Genomic DNA, 20,883 nt, shown 5'->3' with positions numbered 1-20,883 from the left:
ATATCGAACGACAGTCTGGAAATTACGCGTAATCTTATGGCATAAGATTTATACCATAATACACGGCATGACCTTATTTAGTAAATTATTACGCGTAATATAAATTATTTAGCGAATTATTACGCGTAATATAAATTATTTGCATGACCTTATTTAGCGAATTATTACGCGTAATTTCTCATCTTATGCCATAAGATTCGCTATCTTCTTGGAATCCATCCTAACAGGGGGTGGTTGGGGTCGATTTCGTGAAATATTTCGTAGATTACGTCAGGGTAATAAGGAATATCCTTATCCAGCCGACAAAACATCCACTCGGCTTTTGTCATATCAGAAACCTCGGGAATAGACTTACCGGTAATTTCAGACAAAAGATAGGGAATAGCTTTGTAATATTTCCCTAGTTTTAATTTTTTCAATGTCTTCCGTAGACTTTGTGGGGTTGGCTCTTCTAAATGGTTCATAATTCTTTCCATTACTTCGTCGTCTAAATATACCGGCCGATGACCTTGAATGTGACTCATCCAGTCTCTGAAGTATTTTATTCTTTTGTATGGGGTCTTCTTACGGCCTCCATTAGCGTAATACTGCTCTTTGGTAGCATTTGGTACGGCATTACGAATATTCTTACCACATTCGTAACACTGTGCTGACGTGTCGTCTTCTATTTGCATTTTCTTACCACAACAAATATACTTATTTGGTTTAGTAGGTACAAACTTGGGTTTCAAGCACTTTACACAGAAATCATAAACAAACTCTTTACATTCTTCGCACTCCATATATAGACTAACATATTTGCGCTGTTGCCCCCAACCACACTTGAGTGGGGTTGTTCCCGTAGGTGGATTTTTGACACGGGTCTTGCCCGTGTTGAGATTGCGCTGGAACCCCCATTCCCTATACTACTTACTAAATAATCTTTAGTACATCTTGTACCTCTTTCCATATGAATTCTAGCACAGATTCTAGCCAATCAGAAAACTTGCTTTACACGTGAGTAATTTTTAGTCAAATCTATATTCAAAAGCGCTAACCTGCCGAAAATATATGTCTATTATCCCCATCAAAGACTGTGCAAAATATATTGGACCTGTGCTGTCCTTTCATTGATACAGGCTCTTCTCGGCGATAGAGTGTCTTTTCAACATTCCACAGCAAGACTCTTCTGTCATCTCCACCTGAAAGTGTTGGATGTTAGTTCGATTATAGTTAAGATGGAATAAAGAGCAGGTTTGTTATGCATAATTTGTCCCCCCTCATGCATATTGTGTAGCTTCACTGCGACACAAATATCAAATTTAATACATGCTATTAACATATTATCAGTTCATTTTGCATTTATCTAAAAAAAAAAAACATCAGCAAACAGTAGACCTCAGTTCATAAGCATTTATTAGAGACTTCGAAACTCAAAAGCTCGTGACTTTTTGATAATTTAATTTTCATTTTTGGTTTAGTATTTCAGGATAAGCAACATGGAGAAGAATAACTATATTTATGTAAACATACAGTAAGAAAAAAAGAAAACCCTGAGTCTATTTACCTGATACGATAAACTCCCCTCCATTATTTGAGAACTCGATAGCATTCACGCAGCCAAAATGCCCTCGAAAGTTCGTTCTGTACAAATTCGCACTGGCTGCAAACCTTTCTCGCATGTAAGACTTGTGGATTGAAGGGTGACCGAACCGTTCGCCTACGCTTTGAAACTGCGGTAAAGAAATCCCTCGACGACGGCTTGATTGCCTGGAAGCCATAACTTCATTCACTTATATTCTATATTAGACACTCAGTAGCATGATAGACGAAAGGACAGATGATTTAAGAGGGTTTTTCTGGTGGCATCAAGAGCGTCTGTTTTCTTCGTCTTCTTTTTTTCTAAGACTCAAGTCTGCGGCCGTGAGAAGAATACTCGTGCTAAAGCACTGGGTCCTAGTACTCAGTACCCTGATGTTTTGACCGTGTGAGGATAAGAGACTAGGTCTAGTAGTTTGTTGCTAAGGCGGTTGTCAAGGAACCGTCAACGACGACTGAACTCAAAAGAGACAAGAGAGAAGAAGAAAAGTAGTCTTGTATTAAAGCCCTTTTTCTTCTCTAGAATAGTCTTGATTGCTGTGATAATGGAGGCTTTAGAAAGAGAGCTAGCCAAAATCACAGTTTCGCTTCCAGACGTCAAACTACCGTAAGTTTTTAGAGTTAAACTTGCTAGGTAAAGTTGTTTATATCGTAGTCCTAGTATAATCTAGTTTCAGACTTTGCTTATTATCTTTTAGCTAAATGAGCGCCGTTTCTGGTTAAACAGTAGCTCATATATTTGTCTTGCATTGTTCATTTTGTTTGCAATTTTCTAGTGAGAAGAAAGACGATGTCGAAAATCTTCCAAATGAGTACAAGACTCTCAGTGCAAAAGAGAAGCTGGTCTTGTCTTTTGCTGAGAACTTCAGAAGACAGTTTGTTCACTTGTACAGAGATAGAAAACCACTGTTACTGAATCCAGTAAATGAATGTGAAACAGAGGTAGGATACAGAAATTTACTCTATGTACAGAAGTATATTGTCATCATCATCATCGTCTATTGTTTTTATAGTAAATTTTGTATGACTAAAAAATCCATTGAGCTTATATTTATCTTTTACTGTGTGATTGTCTCAAAGGATGTTATTTTAATAATAGCTGTTTGTCCTGCCGTGCTGTTTGTGGCACTACTAAAATGCAACTGCTCTCTTTCTTTCATAGAAATATATTTGCACATATGTTCGTCCAACATTGCTGGAATACAAGGAACTGTATGATTTTGATGGATGTGCTCAGTTTATTTCTGATTATATTACATTTGAACCATTGGAACCACCTATTGACCTGGTAAGTCTACAGAACTTCAAATATAAAAAAACTACATGTACACCATTTTGATATTTTCTAAAACCTGATTCATTTGATTTTTTCAGCCAAGTACATTGCGTTCGTCTACCACTGTCTTGATGAAGCAGAAGGGAAACTGCTTTGAGTTCAGCATTGTTTTATGTTCACTTCTGATTGGTGCAGGCTATGACGCATATTGCGTCTGCGGTTATGCCACACGAGAGACAACACTCATGGATGAAACTAGAGAAATCTGTCCCATGCTGAAAAAGAAAGATGAGGTAGAAATGTTTGACTGATCGTATGAAGAAAATTTGAGACTTTCTCTTTTATGGCATAAAGTATTGGTGAACTATAACAGTCAGTGTTAGCTGAATTAAAGACTGATTTATATGAAAAAAGCCAAAAGAACAGACATATTTTGGTTCATGAATTCCCTATAGTTTTGTTAAATTATTTTGATTGTTGAATCTAGGTATCAAAAGAAAAACAAAAGAAAGAAGTCAAGAAATATTCTGTTAAACCACCCAAGGATCTTCGCAGCAAATTTGAGGCAAAAGTAGAAGCTAAAAAAGAGGCTGAAGAAGAAGAGAAAGAAATGAAAAGAAAGCAGGAAGAGGACAATAGAATTGCTGTAAGCTGATCAACAGATATACATCTATAGTTATCATTAAAACATTCAAATTTTATTGACACCCTGAAACCATCTCTAGGCTGATCCATGTCAAGGCACAGCTAACTCACACATTAAATTGGAATTTAGCAAGTTAGGTTTTGCACAAAGAGGAAAACTTTGGGGGGGTACTCTTGCCTGTTTAGGGTAGGGATGTGCCGCTGAGCCCTCTGAACCCTGACCCTGTTCAAGAGCAAGATCCTTCAAAATCATACCCTGTTCCGGTATTGCAAAAATGGATACCCTGTTCCAGAGAGGAGAGAGCTTGATTTCATATACCCTGTCCCAGAGTAGAATCACTGAAAACCCTAGGGGAAAACTGGAAAACCCAGAGAAAAAACCTTAGAATCAAGGGAGTCGATCTAAAAAGCTCTACTCACATGTGATTTTGGAAATTGAATCCAAGACTGCAGAAGTGAGAGGCAAGTGCACTACTGCTACAGTATGCTATCCTTGATTCTCATTAGATCAACAACTGTTAGTAACTATCTAGTACAAGAAAGTGAGAAGTTGAACATATTATCGCACTAATAATACATACAAATATCTTAATGCAGGAGCTAGAAAAACCCAAACCTGACAAGCTTCATGGGCTGAGAGTCCACTGTTGGGTGCTTGTACTATCAGGAAAGAGAGAAGTCCCAGAAAGCTTCTTCATTGAGTCACTTACTGGGTCAGCTCATCCTCTAAATCATCCTGCTTATCTTGGGATTGAAAGTGTATGGAATGACAAGAACTACTGGGTCAACATGCAGGATTGTTCAAATGGTGTACAGGTGGGTAGTACAAGTATTACGTTATCATCATTAACAGGTCAGACAGCACATGAGACTGATATTTTGTTTACAACATTTCAGCCACTTGTCCAGCCCTGTGATTCTGCACATGATATCAAAACAGCATTATGGGCAGAAGCTCTGGGCTGGACACATGGTGAAATCTTTGCTATCATGACCAGTGTCACATCTGACATTACATCCTGTAACTACATATATGCTTTGCCCTTAAACCCACACCTTGCTGCACAGATAGATACTGGCATTTTCAAGTGTGGAAAGATATTCTGTACCATAAATCTCTCATTAAATTCAGCCATAAATCATTTACATATATTTCAGTTTGTGTATATCCTGTATTTATTGTCTTGACAGGATTTAGTATATGATCTGGGTGACCCAGCAAGATGGGAATTCATGTTCCCTGGTTCTGACAAACCCTTGCTGACGTTACCTACAGTAGATGATGAACTGGACCTTGACGATGAAGAAAATGAGGAAGAAACATCAGATTTTGATCTTCCACCATCTTGGGTTCTTCCTATTGAATTGTCTTTAAAAGGTTAAAGCTTCGTTGATTTAATATATTTTTCATCATACAATCATATCATATCTTAGGGATTAACCGTTTCAGCAGACAAGACATTTATGCACAACGTTGCCTTTATGATTTTATGAACTTGACACTAATGTGCCCTATAGTATTCATCAGTATTTTTTTTTCCTTGTCCAAAACAAAACAGGACATTAAACATCAAAATAAAACATGATAAAAAAGACTTTATTCATTTGGATGTACATTCAAATGTACAGATGAAACATTGCTAGCATTACGGCAATATGTAGTATACCTGGGGTTTTCTGTCTTTAATTTTGACACAAAGTGTAATTGCCTTTATGAAAACCATGTAACATTAGATTTGGGGTGAACGTCTTGCTGGACGTGGCCAACCTGTTATTGTCCACATGTCCCACAAATTTCCAAATTTCAATTTTCAGCAGTTGTATTTTATTTTATAACCATAAATCACAATTAAATATCGTATTATGATTTTATAGATTTCCAAACAAAGTGTCCTTTTGGCAAGAAGACTAAACTGTACAAGAAGGCAAGACTGGAAAAGTTTGCTGATTACCTTCTGAAGGATGGGCTGTCCTCCAGGCTGTCAATCACAAGTGACTATGAATGTATGTCTCTTGTTCTCATCTTAGTGCAGTCATTTTCATCTAATTGTATTTTTTACCAATCTTTTTGACACAGTCTTTACTGCGCTTCCTATCCCCCAATCACACGCGCGAATTTGTACAATTTGCAATCGCGACAAAATAGGGTTTTGATGGACGTCAATCAAAGTGTTTCCATGAATGTCAAAGTTTTTCAAGGAATGTCATGGAAATGCCTTGATTGACGTCCACTCTACTTCGTCGCGGTGGCAAACTGTACGATTTCGCACGTGTGATTGGGAAGCGCCGTAAAATATGCTAAAACTGTTTTATGATGCAACTTTGGGTACGGAATTAATCTTTTGCCATTTTATAACTACGTTAGTGAGATTCGTATGGTTTAGTTGCTCATTTCTTTTGAGGACGAAAACAGCGGAAAAATAACACATTAGTTCAACTATGAAAAAACCATGTCGTGGAACTGTGAGAATGGTCATAGAATTTTCGAATTTTTGTAACTTTAGATTTTTTCTCCGCTACAGTAAATGACCTGCTGGAGAAGAGAGAGGTTTTCAAGCATCGAATCGATAAACTAGATACAAAGACGCACAATATGACGACTGGACTGATAGTAGAGCGCTTCCTTCCTGGAAGACCTGACTGCTTACAAGGTAAAACAGAGTATGAACTCTGAAACAACCTCTTGGCTGATATAAGTCAGGGCATGGCTAACTCACAGATAGAACTCTGAAACAACCTCTGGGCTGATCTAAGTCAGGGCATGGCTAACTCACAGATCAAACCCTGAAACAACCTCTGGGCTGATTTAAGTCAGGGCATGGCTAACTCACAGATCAAACCCTGAAACAACCTCTGGGCTGATTTAAGTCAGGGCATGGCTAACTCACAGATCAAACCCTGAAACAACCTCTGGGCTGATCTAAGTCAGGGCATGGCTAACTCACAGATCAAACCCTGAAACAACCTCTGGGCTGATTTAAGTCAGGGCATGGCTAACTCACAGATCAAACCCTGAAACAACCTCTGGGCTGATTTAAGTCAGGGCATGGCTAACTCACAGATCAAACCCTGAAACAACCTCTGGGCTGATCTAAGTCAGGGCATGGCTAACTCACAGATCAAACCCTGAAACAACCTCTGGGCTGATTTAAGTCAGGGCATGGCTAACTCACAGATCAAACCCTGAAACAACCTCTGGGCTGATCTAAGTCAGGGCATGGCTAACTCACAGATCAAACCCTGAAACAACCTCTGGGCTGATTTAAGTCAGGGCATGGCTAACTCACAGATCAAACCCTGAAACAACCTCTGGGCTGATCTAAGTCAGGGCATGGCTAACTCACAGATCAAACCCTGGAACAACCTCTGGGCTGATCTAAGTCAGGGCATGGCTAACTCACAGATCAAACCCTGAAACAACCTCTGGGCTGATTTAAGTCAGGGCATGGCTAACTCACAGATCAAACCCTGAAACAACCTCTGGGCTGATTTAAGTCAGGGCATGGCTAACTCACAGATCAAACCCTGAAACAACCTCTGGGCTGATTTAAGTCAGGGCATGGCTAACTCACAGATCAAACCCTGCAACAACCTCTGGTGTGATCCAAGTCAGGGCATGGCTAACGCAGTCGTATATCGTGTTAAAAAGCGTTTTGGATTATGCTGACGGTGGAAAACCGGAAAAATCCTAACTAAAAAGAAAACTTTTCTTTTCCAGAACATATTTATAAAGCATCTTCTCCTGGACCTGAGACAGACAGAACAATGAATTTTTATTCCAGGTATGTTACGACAAATCTCTTATCCAGTATAAGTCATTCATTTTTTTCTGCTTCCAAAAAGTATAAAAGTTACTTTGTTTCATATTTCTTAGCGCTCGCATCGATGGTCTAGTCAAGAGAGAAGAATCCCCCGAAGAGATGACTGAATCGTTTGTTGATCGTGACGATTTTCTTTATCACCGTCAAGTGACTTTTGGCAAGCGGGTCAAAAAATTTGGACCACAGGACAACAACGCAAGACCAATAGTGGTAATTAGGTCAATCAGTGATTATAGTTCACTCCACCTTTGGATCTGTAATTCTCAGTTTGTTCCACTTATTACGTCTTGGGTAACACTACGTGCTATACTAGAATCCATTTCGAGACTCTTATTCTCAAGGGAACGATACCTGTTCTGAAATGGGAAAACATCACGTCCAAGGCCGAGGTGTATTACTGACATTAGAGAGTTAAAAGATTCTCGTTTACGGCAAACGTGAAACGTCAGTTGACCATTAAAAAATTCTTTAAAATTAGTGAAAAGCAATCGCAAATACCTCCAAGTAGTAGATAAACAAAAGAATACTTGTCTTTATCGTGAAGGTTTGCGAAAGGTAAAGTGAAATGTAGGGAAACGATGAAAACGTGGTCACGTTTGCCGTTTGCGGGAAGGAAAAACGGAAATCTTAATCTGCCTATTAACTGAGTACTGCTTTTCTTTGTCCAGAAAATCGTTGAACGGTTTCACCGAAATGCTGCCAAACCAGCCCACGAAGACGTGGCTGAACGCGTGTTTTTGATCGCAGAGGAAAGAATCAACTTAACTTTTCACCTTGAGGATAACAGAGTGACTGCTTCTACACGGGAGTTCGTTAGACCACCACACACTGCAGAGAAAGGGGGCACACTAACCATGACTCCTGATATGACGACATCCTTTCAGGTTGGTAACAAGACATCACAAGTACAATATAGAGTGTCGTGCTATCCAGCGGTAAAGCCATGCGATGTTTCAGCTGTTGATGGTCTAGAAGTATGGTCCTGGATTGATCAATAAATGAAATGAAGAGCTTGGTTAATATGTTTAAAATGTTTACACGAATCATAATTGCTTGGCCTGTTTTTTTCCCGCAGGTGGATCCCCTGAACAAGCCTCCCAAGAACCTTAGAGTGTACAACATGTTGGTATTTCTTGTCGATGCTGAAGAGAAGAGTGTACAACAAGTTAGGATATCTGAAGAAGAGGTTCGTAGTTTTTTACCTGTTTGTCTAATTATTAACACTTTTTCTTCTATATACGAGATGTGAGATGTGCCTGGAGAAAGTAAGAGTATATAATTAGTGTAAATATAGAGGTTAATATTAATTGGTCAAAATCTTAGGTCAAAGAGATTTTACAACAAAGAATCACAGAAGAGGCTGCTCCACAGTTGTCTGTATCAGTGTATGACACAGAAAGAAACGTTAAGGCCAAACTCCACAGGGAAGACCTGGAGAGAAAACAGAGAGAAGAAGCAATGAAGAAACACGAGAGAGAACTGGATTATTTGGCACCGTTTTTGGCACAAATTGGTGACCCCCCTCGCATTAGCAAGTCAGAAGCATTTAAACTCAAAGAAGAATGTCTTCAAGACTTGAAGCAGCGCCTGATTGACAAGGCCAACTTGATACAAGCAAGATTTGAAAAAGTAAGTCTGTTGGTCATGGAAGTCCGCCATGATAAACCATCAAACAATATTTTGATGAAGGTTAAAAAAATAGATAAATAAAAACGACAGGTCATCAGTCAACAAGATAAGACTGTTGCGCACAGGATCGAATTTTCGTTTTCTCCTCTACAACTGTTGGGCAGAATCGGTAGAATAAAAATTTGCTTGCGCACAACTAGTTTCTTCGCTCATCGCGTAAACACTACCTCTAATGTTGCTGGGAAATACGCGATGTTCTCAAACAATGAAATATGAACTTTCCTTCTACCGCTGGCCAGGTATCTACTGTACGATGTACGTTGTATTTATCCACCTCAAAGTCATTGCTTGAGCTGTCTGTACAGTGCAGGGCTCAAATGAGAAACGTTAGTTTGCGCGCAAATAAGTAATTATTTACCTCTTGTTGCGTACCCGACGAACTTTCTACGCAACTTAATGTACGTGGGACAAAATACGCAGTATACGTATCAGCTGCATGTGTGGCAGATCTAAAGCTATCTACAGAAAAAAGTCTGCTCAAGTGCTTGCATGCGAACCCAGGAAAAATGCTTGCACAAGTACATATTCCTTTCTCTGCACCTTTTTATTATGACTGATTTTGTTGTTGTTGTTTTTATAGGAAACTCAAGAACTTCAGCGCAAACAGAGTTGGTATCAACAAAACCAGGTTTCAATGACTAAAGAAGATGAGGAGGAATATCTCAACTACTGCAGTGAAGCTATGTTCAGGATACACATCTTAGAACAGAGACTCAACAGGTAACCACGTCCTACTAATAACTTATAAAAGTAGTGAACCCATTGCTATAATGAAAATTGGAAGTAACTTTTAATTAAACCAACCCTGAATGTCCAATCAGACTCAGTGAAAGGAAAACTTTTTGTTAGAATATGTACATATATTTACTTTGTCATACATGACAAGATGTCATCGAAACGTCCAGCAATTCCTGCGTTTATTTTCTTAATCAAACTTTTAATTCATCTGTTTATTTCCAGACACAAAGAACTAGCACCACAGAAATACATGCAGTTGGAGCATAAACTGAGAACTGACCCAAGACTTGCCGAACACTTTTATTGAGTCATGAGTAAACTCACGGCATTAATTCTGTGCCATTTTTGACAACAATATTTACATCAAGACTGGCGATATTTGGAAGAACGTTGTGTATATTGTTTATGAGATTGTAAAATTATTTTATTGTTTATAAGAAAAGTTAATTTGAATTGTCCTATGTAATAACAATTAATAAAAGAATTATTACTGACTTGAAAATGTTCATATTATTTGTTAAATAGAGGGGTAAAACGAAAAGGAAAACAAAACACTTGAAAAAACTCTCATTAGGTGTTGACTAGATTCTTTAGGGCATCAATTGCTATGATGGGAGGGAGGGGAGGCTAATAGTCCCCTTCACAGTTCCCTACACCATCTTGAAAGGTAGTTGTGCCTTTACATAGAAGGGAGACAATCTTGTGATGATAGAGAAGTGAATAACTGTTCAAGGTGTTAAAAAGGTCAATCATTGGAAGCAAGTTTGTCTCGCCTCAATGCAAGGGCACGGCTACCTTTCAAGTTGTCGTAGGGAACTATGAAAGGGACTATTTTTTAGAATGAAATTACCAGACTTTTAGTTCTAGCTATCACATATTTTGATTGGCACTAGCAATATTGCTCTACTAATAAATATGAATAGTATTTGAAAGCTTGAAAGATTCCCTGCTGTACAAGATTACATTCGTAGTTTTATTCAGCTTTTTGATTGATCATCATATTTAGCTCCTTCAGTATTCAGTTTCTTTTTATATTCATCATATATTTTCTTTCTTGAGAAGTACTTAACCTGGTTCAAAACAGAAAAATAACATTTAGTTTTTGGTACACCTTTGTAGAGGTAGTATGACTACATTCTGTGCCTTTTGGCAGTAATCAGAGGACGGCCAAAACTGCAGGTTAATTAATATATCAGGCCAAAATTAGTCATAACGATCAAACTTTTTTTATTTTATTTATAAAGTGATATAACTTAACCACTCTGAGGTGAATGGAAAGCCTTTTAGGTCTAGGTCCTAATTACGAGGCCACCGATTAATCAAATTTGAATTTGAAAGTTGATTTTTGTGGAGGGAGGTTAACTCATAGTTAATAGTTAACTGGAGAACCTGGAGAAAAACCCTCAAAGTACAGAAGAGAATCAACAAACAACTCTACTCACATACAACGCTGACCCAACCAAAGGGCGTATCCAGGGGGCAAAGGGGGGATCAAAAAAAACAACAAACAAACAAACAAAACTGAAGAATTAGATGCTTTTTTTATTGTTTTCCGTTGTGTTGATGGAAGAAACTCAATTAACCCTCCCCTAAACTCAATTAGCCCCCCCCCCCCCCCCCCTAAAATTTTGGCTGGATCTGCCCTTGCAACCAATACTTAAAATCAATCATTTAGTAATCATTTAATATTTCTATTGTCTATTTTCCATTGGACGATGCTTGCATGTGCATAGTTAGTTAGAAATTAGTCCAAAAATCTGGAATTGTATAGACTGGACTGAACATCAGTTGACTGGTTCCTGCATTGAAAATTTTCATTTATTTAATTTTAAGCTTTTGAATATAATATGGAAAATCTAAATATATAGTAAAAGCATGTCCAACCTCTAAAATTTGATTTATGCTTTAAAATTTTGTCTTGAGAGATTTTTTTAAATTGAAAAATAAGGAATCATGCAGTTGGACTGAACTGGACTTCAGCTGACTGGACCTTGGATTGCAAAAAAAAAATTCATCAATTTTTTTAGCTTGAAAATGGGTATGGAAAATCCTAATGTATAGTAAGGATATCTCCAACCTCTAAAATTTGCTTTATGCCTTTAGATTTCGAATTTTGAGCGATTTTTTATTTTTGGAAAATCTGGAACTGTGCATGGGTGGACTGGATTGGACTTCGATTAACTGGATCTCCGGATCGGGGAACGTTTTTTACGCCGAATTTCCAGCTTTTATCCTACATGTTTTATTTAAATATCTATAATTAGTAATTTTAAGCAGAAATTGTGCCAAAAAACTAAGATTTTAATTTTTTCAGATATGGAAATTATATTGGATTATAGATGAGAAAATTGTGCTTCTTGTCTGGCCATCCCCCATCCGTCAAACACTTTAATACTTTTGAAACTTGCATGTGTTTCCAATGTCCATTGAGTGTGGTGAAGACAATGTTTTCTTTGATCTGCTATTGCACTTAATTGACACAAAGAACCAGTGGTTACCAAAACCACCTCACCCAGCTCCCCTTGGTATAATTTTTAACTCCCCTCACCCTTGAGTAGGTTTAAAATTTATTATGAACTTTTTGGAGTTGAGGAAGGGGAGCAGCTAAAAGTTCACTGTAGTTAAGGGTAACACCTCCCCCCAAAGACATGGGGTAGGTGAAGATTGGGGCTAGGGGGTGATGGCATTGCTAATCAGCTTGATTGACATGATGATACTAATATTAAAATATACAATAAGACGATACTTACCCAAGAAGCAGGGCATGTTTTATGGAACAATTCTTTTTCCTTCACGCAGGCAGACTCATCACCGCCATTCGAATCAACACAAGCAAAATACTTGTCTCTTGAGTCATGACAGACCTTTCTTTCCTCACCCGTCGGCGCAGGCATATTAATTCAGCTCTTCCACACAAAATCTTAGCAATATCCTTTTCCTTTAGTCTTATACTTTCGTATTTTATCGTTTAGTTGTTGGTAAAAATTGTTCTTTTTGTCAGAAGTTCTCATCAGCTTGGTCTGTCCGCCATGTTGTGACGTAACATCATGGTGCTGAGTGACCGCGCCATTAGGGACGGCAAAGCATTATGGGATTGTAATGGTCGTTATTGCCCGCTAAAATACAAATATTAACTTTTTGATACTGAACATTAAAAGCTGGTATTCCACTTCTTAACGGTGAGATCATACGACTTTTTTAAAGCCTGGTGATACAATGGACTGTAGAGAATCTTCCTAACGCATTCGATTTGAAATCGGATAAAATTTAAGAGATAATTTAGACAAGTTTATTGGCTGTCTTGGTGGAAGTTGATCAGACTGTCAGCCATGGACAATAGATCAGACGACAATCTAATTGTTGCTTCACGTCGACTAGTATTTCGTGGTATTGAATATGTTGTTACACTAGTAGTTAATAAGGAGGAGAATCAGTTTTCTCTGGAGGTAGAAGATCGTCTCACTGCAGACCAATGGAGAGGGCAGTTTGATGCCAAATGTAAGTACATTCCGATACATGAAAAATAATGATTAGAAGATGTACAAAAATAAAATAATGTTGGAAGATATAGAGTTGATACTTCTTTATTGGAAGAGCTATTTGTTAGAGGATTCCTTATTATTGTTTCGTAATAAACTTTAGTATTAAATACCTTATTTTGTTTTGCAGATATTGAGGATCTCACACATAAGACTGGGAACTTCAAGCAGTTCTCCATATTTGTGAACATGCTGGAATCAGCATTGACAAAGGTTTGTGTTTTGACCTGCATTATGTTATCTATTATCCACTATGCCTGTGTGGCATGTGGCACCAATGACTCCAATGGTTATCCTTTGTGTTAGCTTCCATAGCAATAAGTAATATGTAATGGGGTTGCTGGACCCATGCACATTGCCAGAGCCCTATTAGCCGGCTTAACCTGTTACCACCTCCCATGACGAGGACAGAGGGATGGAATGCATTACATTATTGGTACCATAAAATCCTAGTTATAAGCCCCCCTGGTTATAAGCAGTCCTAGTTATAAGTCCATAAAAAAACTTTATAAATGATTATAAGCCCAGGGCTCATATAGTAACTGGAATTTTACTGTACATGATAATGATAGTTTTTAATATGAGTGGGAAATATATGGTCCTGACTTACATCAGGTACATGGTACTACATACTGTAACATTGAAATGACTTCCCATAAGAATGGTAATCATGTGAGTGGGAAACATATGGTACTCACTTACAACATGTACATGGTGCGAGATGCTGTGATATGAAAACCACTCCACTCAAGTTTTACCTTAATAAATAAATTTCAATTTGTTATAGTTCTATTATCATCATGATTATTGCTATTATTGTGGTGTTAATGGTACTATGATGATTTTCTTTAACAGGGTAGTCATGCAGTAATGCTAGATCTGTTAACATACAGTGATCTTGAGGTGCTCAGGAATAAAAGAACTCACAAGCCAGGTTCTGGGACCCAACACATTCCTCCTGCTAAAACCAACTCCAATTTGCATTCCAAGAGATATTTAATTTTGACATATTCAGTAGAATTTGATAGGTAAGTTTAGTTCTGCTGTCTCTCACCTCTTACCTCTGAGGTCTTGAATCTTGAACTTGCCATCACGTGAATCTAGTTTGATTCAAGGGTATTTTCCAGGTTCTCTGGGTTTCCTCTTTCTGCAAAGCCTAACAAAAATCTGTGAATTAGCCACTTATTTAGCCATTTCTCCATGAGTTGACATCCTTTTAATGATTGTGGGAAAGAAAATTATCAAAGGATGCCGACACATGAAGAAAGGAATGCAGACTAAAAGTTTGATGTTTGTGGGTTGAGCTGTGTGCGTTTGGAGGCATGACTGTGGCATGTTTTTCTGGCATCTGTAGTAACCACATATAAGGTGTTTACATAGGGGATGAAACACTCTTTCGTGTGTTTGATGTGGCTTCTCAAACTGTAAATATTGTAAAGGTTGAAGTGGTTGCCTTGTAAAGGAAAAGTTTAATGCAAAATTAATAAAAAACACATATTTTTCTATATAGGATTCATTATCCATTACCTTTACCTTATGTCGGCAAGCCTGACCCAGTCCAACTGCAAGAAACAATCAGGAGACTGAATGAAGAAAACAAGGCCTTGAGAGATCAGGTATTTCAAGAAATTAAGCCGATTTTTTTTCTGGATTGGAAATATTGTAACATATTTTTTATTACCTGATTTTCTTTAAGTTGATGAAAAATTCAAGAAATGGTGTGAACCTTCACTTACAAAAAGAGTAAGTAATATATACATCCTGGTCTTCCTGTACATTCATTAATGAGAGAGACTAAGTCCTTTTTCCATAGGGATCCCAAATATGAACTTTTGAGGGTGAACTTATTTGAGTTTGTATCTATTTTTAGGGTTGAAAAAGCTATAACCGAAAGAGATGAAATTCAAGCACAATTTGAAATATTCAAAAGAGAAATTAAACACGCGGAAAAAGCAAATACGGCTAAAGAAATCCGAGTACTGAAAAAAGTGGTCCAAAATCTGGAGGTATAAAAACTATATTAGAGAGTTTTAGATTTACGTTCACGGCAAACGTGAAACGTCAGTTGACCAGTAAAAAATCATTTTAAATTACTGAAAACGAATCGCAAAAAAGTCCAAGTAGTAGAAAAACAAAAGAGTATTTGCTCCTGGTGAGAAGGTTTGCAAAAGGTAAAGTAAAATACAGGAAAACTATGAAAACGTGGTCACGTTTGCCGTTTGCGGGGAGAAAAAAAGTCAATCTAAAACTCTCTATTATTTGATTTAAAACCTTTTCCACATCATCTTCAAACAAGATTTTCACTCATCTTAAATCTCCAACACAGAGTGACCTGATGAAGGAGAAAAGCAAGTATCAAAGGACTTTGAATAAAAAGACTCAGGAATATCGAGGTGTCGTTGATGAGGTGTGGTCTTTATCACAAGTCATTTTATGAATGCCATTTTATTGTGTCCCAGTGGGTTGGTCAGTTGTTTGCAAGGTCGAAAGACAGGCTCTTACTTCTATCCCTCTTCATATCTTTTTCTGTCCCGTATGGCGTATATTAACGAGGAAGTATCTTATCTGTTGCAGTTAGAGGAGGTGCGTGCAAATGAACGAAACCTTCGCGCAAGATGTCGAAGTTTAACCAATGAATTAGCAGTGTATAAAAGAGGGTAATTCCTGACCAACCATTTCTTACGTTCTGCTATTAATTCCAGATAAATATTGAAAATTCCTTCAAATACTTGATATCTGTTTATTATCTTGAAGGTCCCGAGCTTCTCCAGCTTCAAGTAGCATTTCGATAAAGAGAAGTGCATCTCGGAATTCCCAATCACGTGATCGTCGTTCTACTTCACGTGATCGTCGCTCTACTTCGCGGGATCCTCGTTCTACTTCGCGGGATCGTTTATCAGACATGCAGAATCGACGATCGACTTCACTTGAACGTCGATCTGCTTCACGAGATCGAATAACGTCGACGCGGAGACGGATACCTTCTCCCGCAGGTACTGGTTTCCTAGGTAACGGCAACCCCTTTGAAAGGTGCCACTATGTGTTTCCACTCAAAACATCCTGGAAAGTCTGTCTCTGCTTTTGCCGTTTATATAATTAATTCAAATGACCTTTGTTTATTATTAATTTTTTATTTTCAGGTCCTCGTCCACCACGATTTGACCCAACAGCGTATCCTTTACTTAAAAGCACTTTTTTGCGATTGCATGTCTTCCAATGTCTCCCAAAAGTAGAATGATATTTCGGGAACGATACTGGACTTAGATGTTCATTTCTGTTGGTTTGCGACACACCTTCATAGTCTGTATAGTCCGTACCATGGCTGTAAAATGAGACGACGGGTAACGCGCAATATCGCTGATCATAGGACACGGCACGGTCACGTGATTGAGTAACCAAGGATAATTGGGTCTCTAGGTGTTTTTCCCTTGAGGTTCCCGGGTCTTCTAGCTTGTAAATAGAATGATCTTTGACTTGTACTAGATACGTGAAAGAAAAACAGCGTAAAATAACAGAAGCTGAAGAAATGCGAGGGTAAGTAAAGAAAAACGGACTTCAGTTTGTATATTATCGAATCATAATTACCATAGTAGGAATGTTCAATTTAATAGACGGAGGAGAACAAGGTCAAATGGGTCCCTGACGCGAGGCCGTTCAAGGTCCCTGTCCACAGAGCGTACCTCCAGATTGGTACCATCAGCAGATAAAGGACTCAAAAAAGGTACTAAATCAATCAATCTATTTGTACCTGTAGAACTGAATTACCGTACAAGGCTATTATTTATTATGTTTTCCTTAGGGTTACAGAGAACCTCCTCGATCGGGAGCCTGGGCAGCAGACGGTCGTCCCAGTCTTCTATTGACGGTGCGCTGTCAGATCATTCCAACAGTTCAAGACGGAAAAGAACAACGAAGTAAGTCAAGAAATCATTTGATCACCTGCATCTTTTGAGAGAATTTTGAAATCCCGAAATCATTGAAACGACAAAGCTATGTAGAGACCTAAATGGATAACTGGTACACTATCTTGAATATCCCCCTAGGAAAAAAAACACTAGCAGTTCTAAGCTAATGTGCTTTCCTTTTCTCAGAACAAAGAAGAAACAGCAACCTTCAGGAAAGGAAAACAGAAAGACTCACGTCTTGTCCAGCCCGGAAGCCTCGGATGTGGTACAGTATGATATTATATTTGATATTCAATAGTATTCAAGTAAAGACTAACTGTTCTATTGATTGTAGGGGAGCTACAAAGACCTACGGATAACCAATGCATTGTATCCTTTTTATCTCTTTGATTTATTTGTGCTATTGGTCTGTTATGAATACAATTACCTTAGCGTATCATGGGTGCATAATTAGATAAACACAGGCTACCATACCTTGTAAATGCACCTTGACAATACGGCTCAGATATTCCAGTACACCAGAGAATGGTAGAACTCACTCTCGCACGAAGACAAAGCATCGTCACACGAAATCTAGTCGTTTACCGCCACGCGGTGAGTCTACAGACGAGAAATAGTTTGTTTTGACGTCTGGAAGACAAGTTAGTAAATCTTTCAAAGATGGAAGTCAAAAACGAAGACACCTTAGATACTTTTTTAGTTATACAATTATGACAAGCTAGTAACATATTAATGATAAAATACTTTACTTCTTGTACAGAAATCGAAGATTCTTTCAACCGTTCTGCAGAGATGATGGAGATTGACGCACGTCTAAACGCATTGCAGCACTTCATGAAAGCCAATTTACAGTAATAGGATGTAACCAATCACAAACACCCACACAGACCACGTGATTAACTGATCCCAACATCACTCTTGTATAATAAATCCGCCAATAGCACACCATATTCAAATCTTTAGGAGACGGGTGGGAGACTGGTACTAATGGTCATGGAAATGAGGCTGGTTGTCTTTCCCTTATAAGGCATTACATTTCTGTTACGGATCTATTTTATTCTGGTCATTTTCTATGTACAAAACAACAACAACAACAACAACAAAAACAACACACAAATGATAACTTACTTTAGTTTTCTCTTTTTGGACCCCTTCCAGGACGTCGGAATGCCGTTCAATTTGGAGGACATAACATTAGGTTTCCAATTCTCAGGAGATTGAAATTCTTTCGTTTTGTCCTCCAAATTCAGCTGATTTGTCGTCACATGCAAGGGGTCTCTTACACTGTTTTTCACACTCTGGGACGACTGGCCTCTTTTTCAAGTTCATTACTGTCATTACCTCCCATCAGCTTTTACAGAAATGAATATGATATATAACCATGTAGTTTAATTTAAAATAATACCAGCGTTATTATTCCTATTACAAACAGTTTCAACATATTTTCATTTTTTTAACGAAAAATTATTTTAATACATATAAATTGTTTTTAATTGACCAAAACCCATCTATATTTTACTGTAGTATTATAAAGTCTTTGTACATATCTGGTTTACTTTTATATATCATTAATAAAATTATATAGTAGTAGTAATAATATGTATAATTAATATGTAGTAGTTACGTTTATCGAAATGGGTTTGGCCTCTCCCTTGATTGAGTGCCCTGACTTTGATCAGCCCAGATGTTGTTTCAGGTTTAACAAACCTACTGGGACTCACAACACTGTTTATTCCCAGAAATAAGCGCAAAGCCAGTAAGTATTCTAGTATTACGTGGAGAACATGCACCTTAAGGGATAAAATCTTGTTACACGAGCTTAAGTGCCAATCGATCAACCCTATAGGATCTCTTCCTGGTTTCAAAGCCCTTAATTTTATCTTGGATGACCGAGTTGAGGACTGGGTACGAGCTTGATAAGTATTTATTTAAAAACCCACCATTATTTCGATGTTTGAAGTATATTTATTAATGGAAATGATAATAGCAAACAGTACTAGCCATTTGGAATCAAAAATATGAATTTTAAAAAGAATATCGGCCAAAAAACCACATTTTTAAGATATTGACCACAGGGAGCCCATAACTGTTTTTGTCAGAAAATTAAAGTCCAATTAATATGGAATCCTGACTAGATTGAAATGTGCACCGGTCCTAATATTGATTACCATACTCTAATCTACATTATGCATATTTTGGTGCTTTTGTCCGCTGTGTATATATCTGGACAAAATTTTGCACCTAGCCACCTGGGCCTAGCCTGCGTGCCTCCGAACGTTTTAAATGGGCCGGGTTGTTCAAAGCTGGATTAGCGCTAATCCAGGATTAACTCTATAGGTCTCATTAAGAGTTAACCCAGGATTAGCAATAATCGGGCTTTGAACAACTGGGCCCAGACTAAAATACCTAACCATTAGGAGATCGTTACTTGAAATACCTAACCATTAGGAGATCGTTACTTGCAATACCTAACCATTAGGAGATCGTACCTTGAAATACCTAACCATTAGGAGATCGTACCTTGAAATACCTAACCGTTAGGAGATCGATACTTGAAATACCTAACCATTAGGAGATCGTACCTTGAAATACCTAACCGTTAGGAGATCGTACCTTTAAATACCTAACCGTTAGGAGATCGTACCTTGAAATACCTAACCGTTAGGAGATCGTTACTTGAAATACCTAACCATTAGGAGATCGTACCTTGAAATACCTAACCATTAGGAGATCGTACCTTGAAATACCTAACCGTTAGGAGATCGTACCTTAAAATACCTAACCATTAGGAGATCGTACCTTGAAATACCTAACCATTAGGAGATCGTACCTTGAAATACCTGACCGTTAGGAGATCGTACCTTGAAATACCTAACCGTTAGGAGATCGTTACTTGAAATACCTAACCATTAGGAGATCGTACCTTGAAATACCTAACCATTAGGAGATCGTTACTTGAAATACCTAACCGTTAGGAGATCGTACCTTGAAATACCTAACCATTAGGAGATCGTTACTTGAAATACCTAACCTTTAGGAGATCGTACCTTAAGATACCTAACCGTTAGGAGATCGTACCTTGAAATACCTAACCGTTAGGAGATCGTTACTTGAAATACCTAACCGTTAGGAGATCGTACCTTAAGATACCTAACCGTTAGGAGATCGTACCTTGAAATACCTAACCGTTAGGAGATCGTACCTTAAGATACCTAACCATTAGGAGATCGTACCTTGAAATTCCTAACCATTAGGAGATCGTACCTTAAAATACCTAACCATTAGGAGATCGTTACTTGAAATACCTAACCATTAGGAGATCGTACCTTGAAATACCTAACCATTAGGAGATCGTACCTTGAAATACCTAACCATTAGGAGATCGTTACTTGAAATACCTAACCGTTAGGAGATCGTACCTTGAAATACCTAACCGTTAGGAGATCGTACCTTAAAATACCTAACCGTTAGGAGATCGTACCTTAAGATACCTAACCGTTAGGAGATCGTACCTTGAAATTCCTAACCGTTAGGAGATCGTACCTTAAGATACCTAACCATTAGGAGATCGTACCTTGAAATTCCTAACCATTAGGAGATTGTACCTTAAAATACCTAACCATTAGGAGATCGTACCTTGAAATACCTAACCGTTAGGAGATCGTACCTTGAAATACCTAACCGTTAGGAGA

At 38.0% G+C, this 20,883-nt stretch overlaps 4 protein-coding genes across 6 annotated transcripts; 2 read left to right on the top strand and 2 right to left on the bottom strand.

Annotated features, from left to right (window-relative positions):
- Positions 1-200: 200 nt before the first annotated feature.
- LOC148905054 (DDB1- and CUL4-associated factor 5-like) lies at positions 201-2,001 on the bottom strand. 2 transcript variants are annotated; one of them, XM_089024311.1, is made up of 2 exons: positions 1,547-2,001; positions 201-1,181 (listed from the first exon to the last, which is right to left on the bottom strand). In XM_089024311.1, exon 2 carries the CDS (start codon positions 780-782, stop codon positions 201-203), a length of 582 nt encoding a protein of 193 aa, XP_088880437.1. In that variant the 5' UTR covers positions 783-1,181; positions 1,547-2,001. The 2 variants fall into 2 exon arrangements, with proteins under 2 accessions (XP_088880437.1, XP_088880438.1); XM_089024312.1 differs by having other exon boundaries at positions 306-1,181.
- A 50-nt stretch (positions 2,002-2,051) lies between these two features.
- LOC116297016 (dynein regulatory complex subunit 7) lies at positions 2,052-10,241 on the top strand. Its single transcript, XM_089024278.1, has 16 exons — positions 2,052-2,185; positions 2,355-2,520; positions 2,741-2,866; positions 2,953-3,147; positions 3,342-3,500; positions 4,097-4,315; positions 4,691-4,877; positions 5,375-5,503; positions 6,022-6,150; positions 7,218-7,281; positions 7,374-7,530; positions 7,989-8,204; positions 8,396-8,506; positions 8,644-8,949; positions 9,590-9,729; positions 9,970-10,241. Exons 1-16 carry the CDS (start codon positions 2,124-2,126, stop codon positions 10,052-10,054), a joined length of 2,451 nt encoding a protein of 816 aa, XP_088880404.1. The 5' UTR covers positions 2,052-2,123; the 3' UTR covers positions 10,055-10,241.
- LOC148905053 (cytochrome c oxidase assembly factor 6 homolog) lies at positions 8,200-12,865 on the bottom strand. Of its 2 annotated transcripts, XM_089024320.1 has the most exons (3): positions 12,498-12,865; positions 8,523-8,576; positions 8,200-8,302 (listed from the first exon to the last, which is right to left on the bottom strand). In XM_089024320.1, exons 1-2 carry the CDS (start codon positions 12,639-12,641, stop codon positions 8,553-8,555), a joined length of 168 nt encoding a protein of 55 aa, XP_088880446.1. In that variant the 5' UTR covers positions 12,642-12,865; the 3' UTR covers positions 8,200-8,302; positions 8,523-8,552. The 2 variants fall into 2 exon arrangements, with proteins under 2 accessions (XP_088880446.1, XP_088880445.1); XM_089024319.1 differs by lacking the exons at positions 8,200-8,302; positions 8,523-8,576 and adding an exon at positions 10,035-10,817.
- Positions 12,866-13,076: 211 nt separating this feature from the next.
- LOC116297056 (centrosomal protein CCDC61) lies at positions 13,077-18,758 on the top strand. Its single transcript, XM_031705199.2, has 17 exons — positions 13,077-13,245; positions 13,417-13,499; positions 14,142-14,314; positions 14,797-14,902; positions 14,983-15,029; positions 15,157-15,292; positions 15,613-15,693; positions 15,861-15,943; positions 16,041-16,279; positions 16,427-16,457; positions 16,770-16,820; positions 16,898-17,007; positions 17,086-17,200; positions 17,378-17,456; positions 17,526-17,560; positions 17,697-17,785; positions 17,952-18,758. The coding sequence occupies exons 1-17, from the start codon at positions 13,077-13,079 to the stop codon at positions 18,044-18,046; spliced, it is 1,722 nt and encodes a 573-aa protein (XP_031561059.2). The 3' UTR covers positions 18,047-18,758.
- The last annotated feature ends 2,125 nt before the right edge of the window (positions 18,759-20,883 follow it).

The sequence above is a fragment of the Actinia tenebrosa genome, unplaced genomic scaffold, assembly GCF_029948245.1.
Source record: "Actinia tenebrosa isolate PJP-AT-01 unplaced genomic scaffold, QUT_ActTen_1.0 PGA_scaffold8__29_contigs__length_14323225, whole genome shotgun sequence".
Lineage (NCBI taxonomy): Eukaryota > Metazoa > Cnidaria > Anthozoa > Actiniaria > Actiniidae > Actinia > Actinia tenebrosa.
This window is presented reverse-complemented; position numbering and strand designations above follow the sequence as displayed.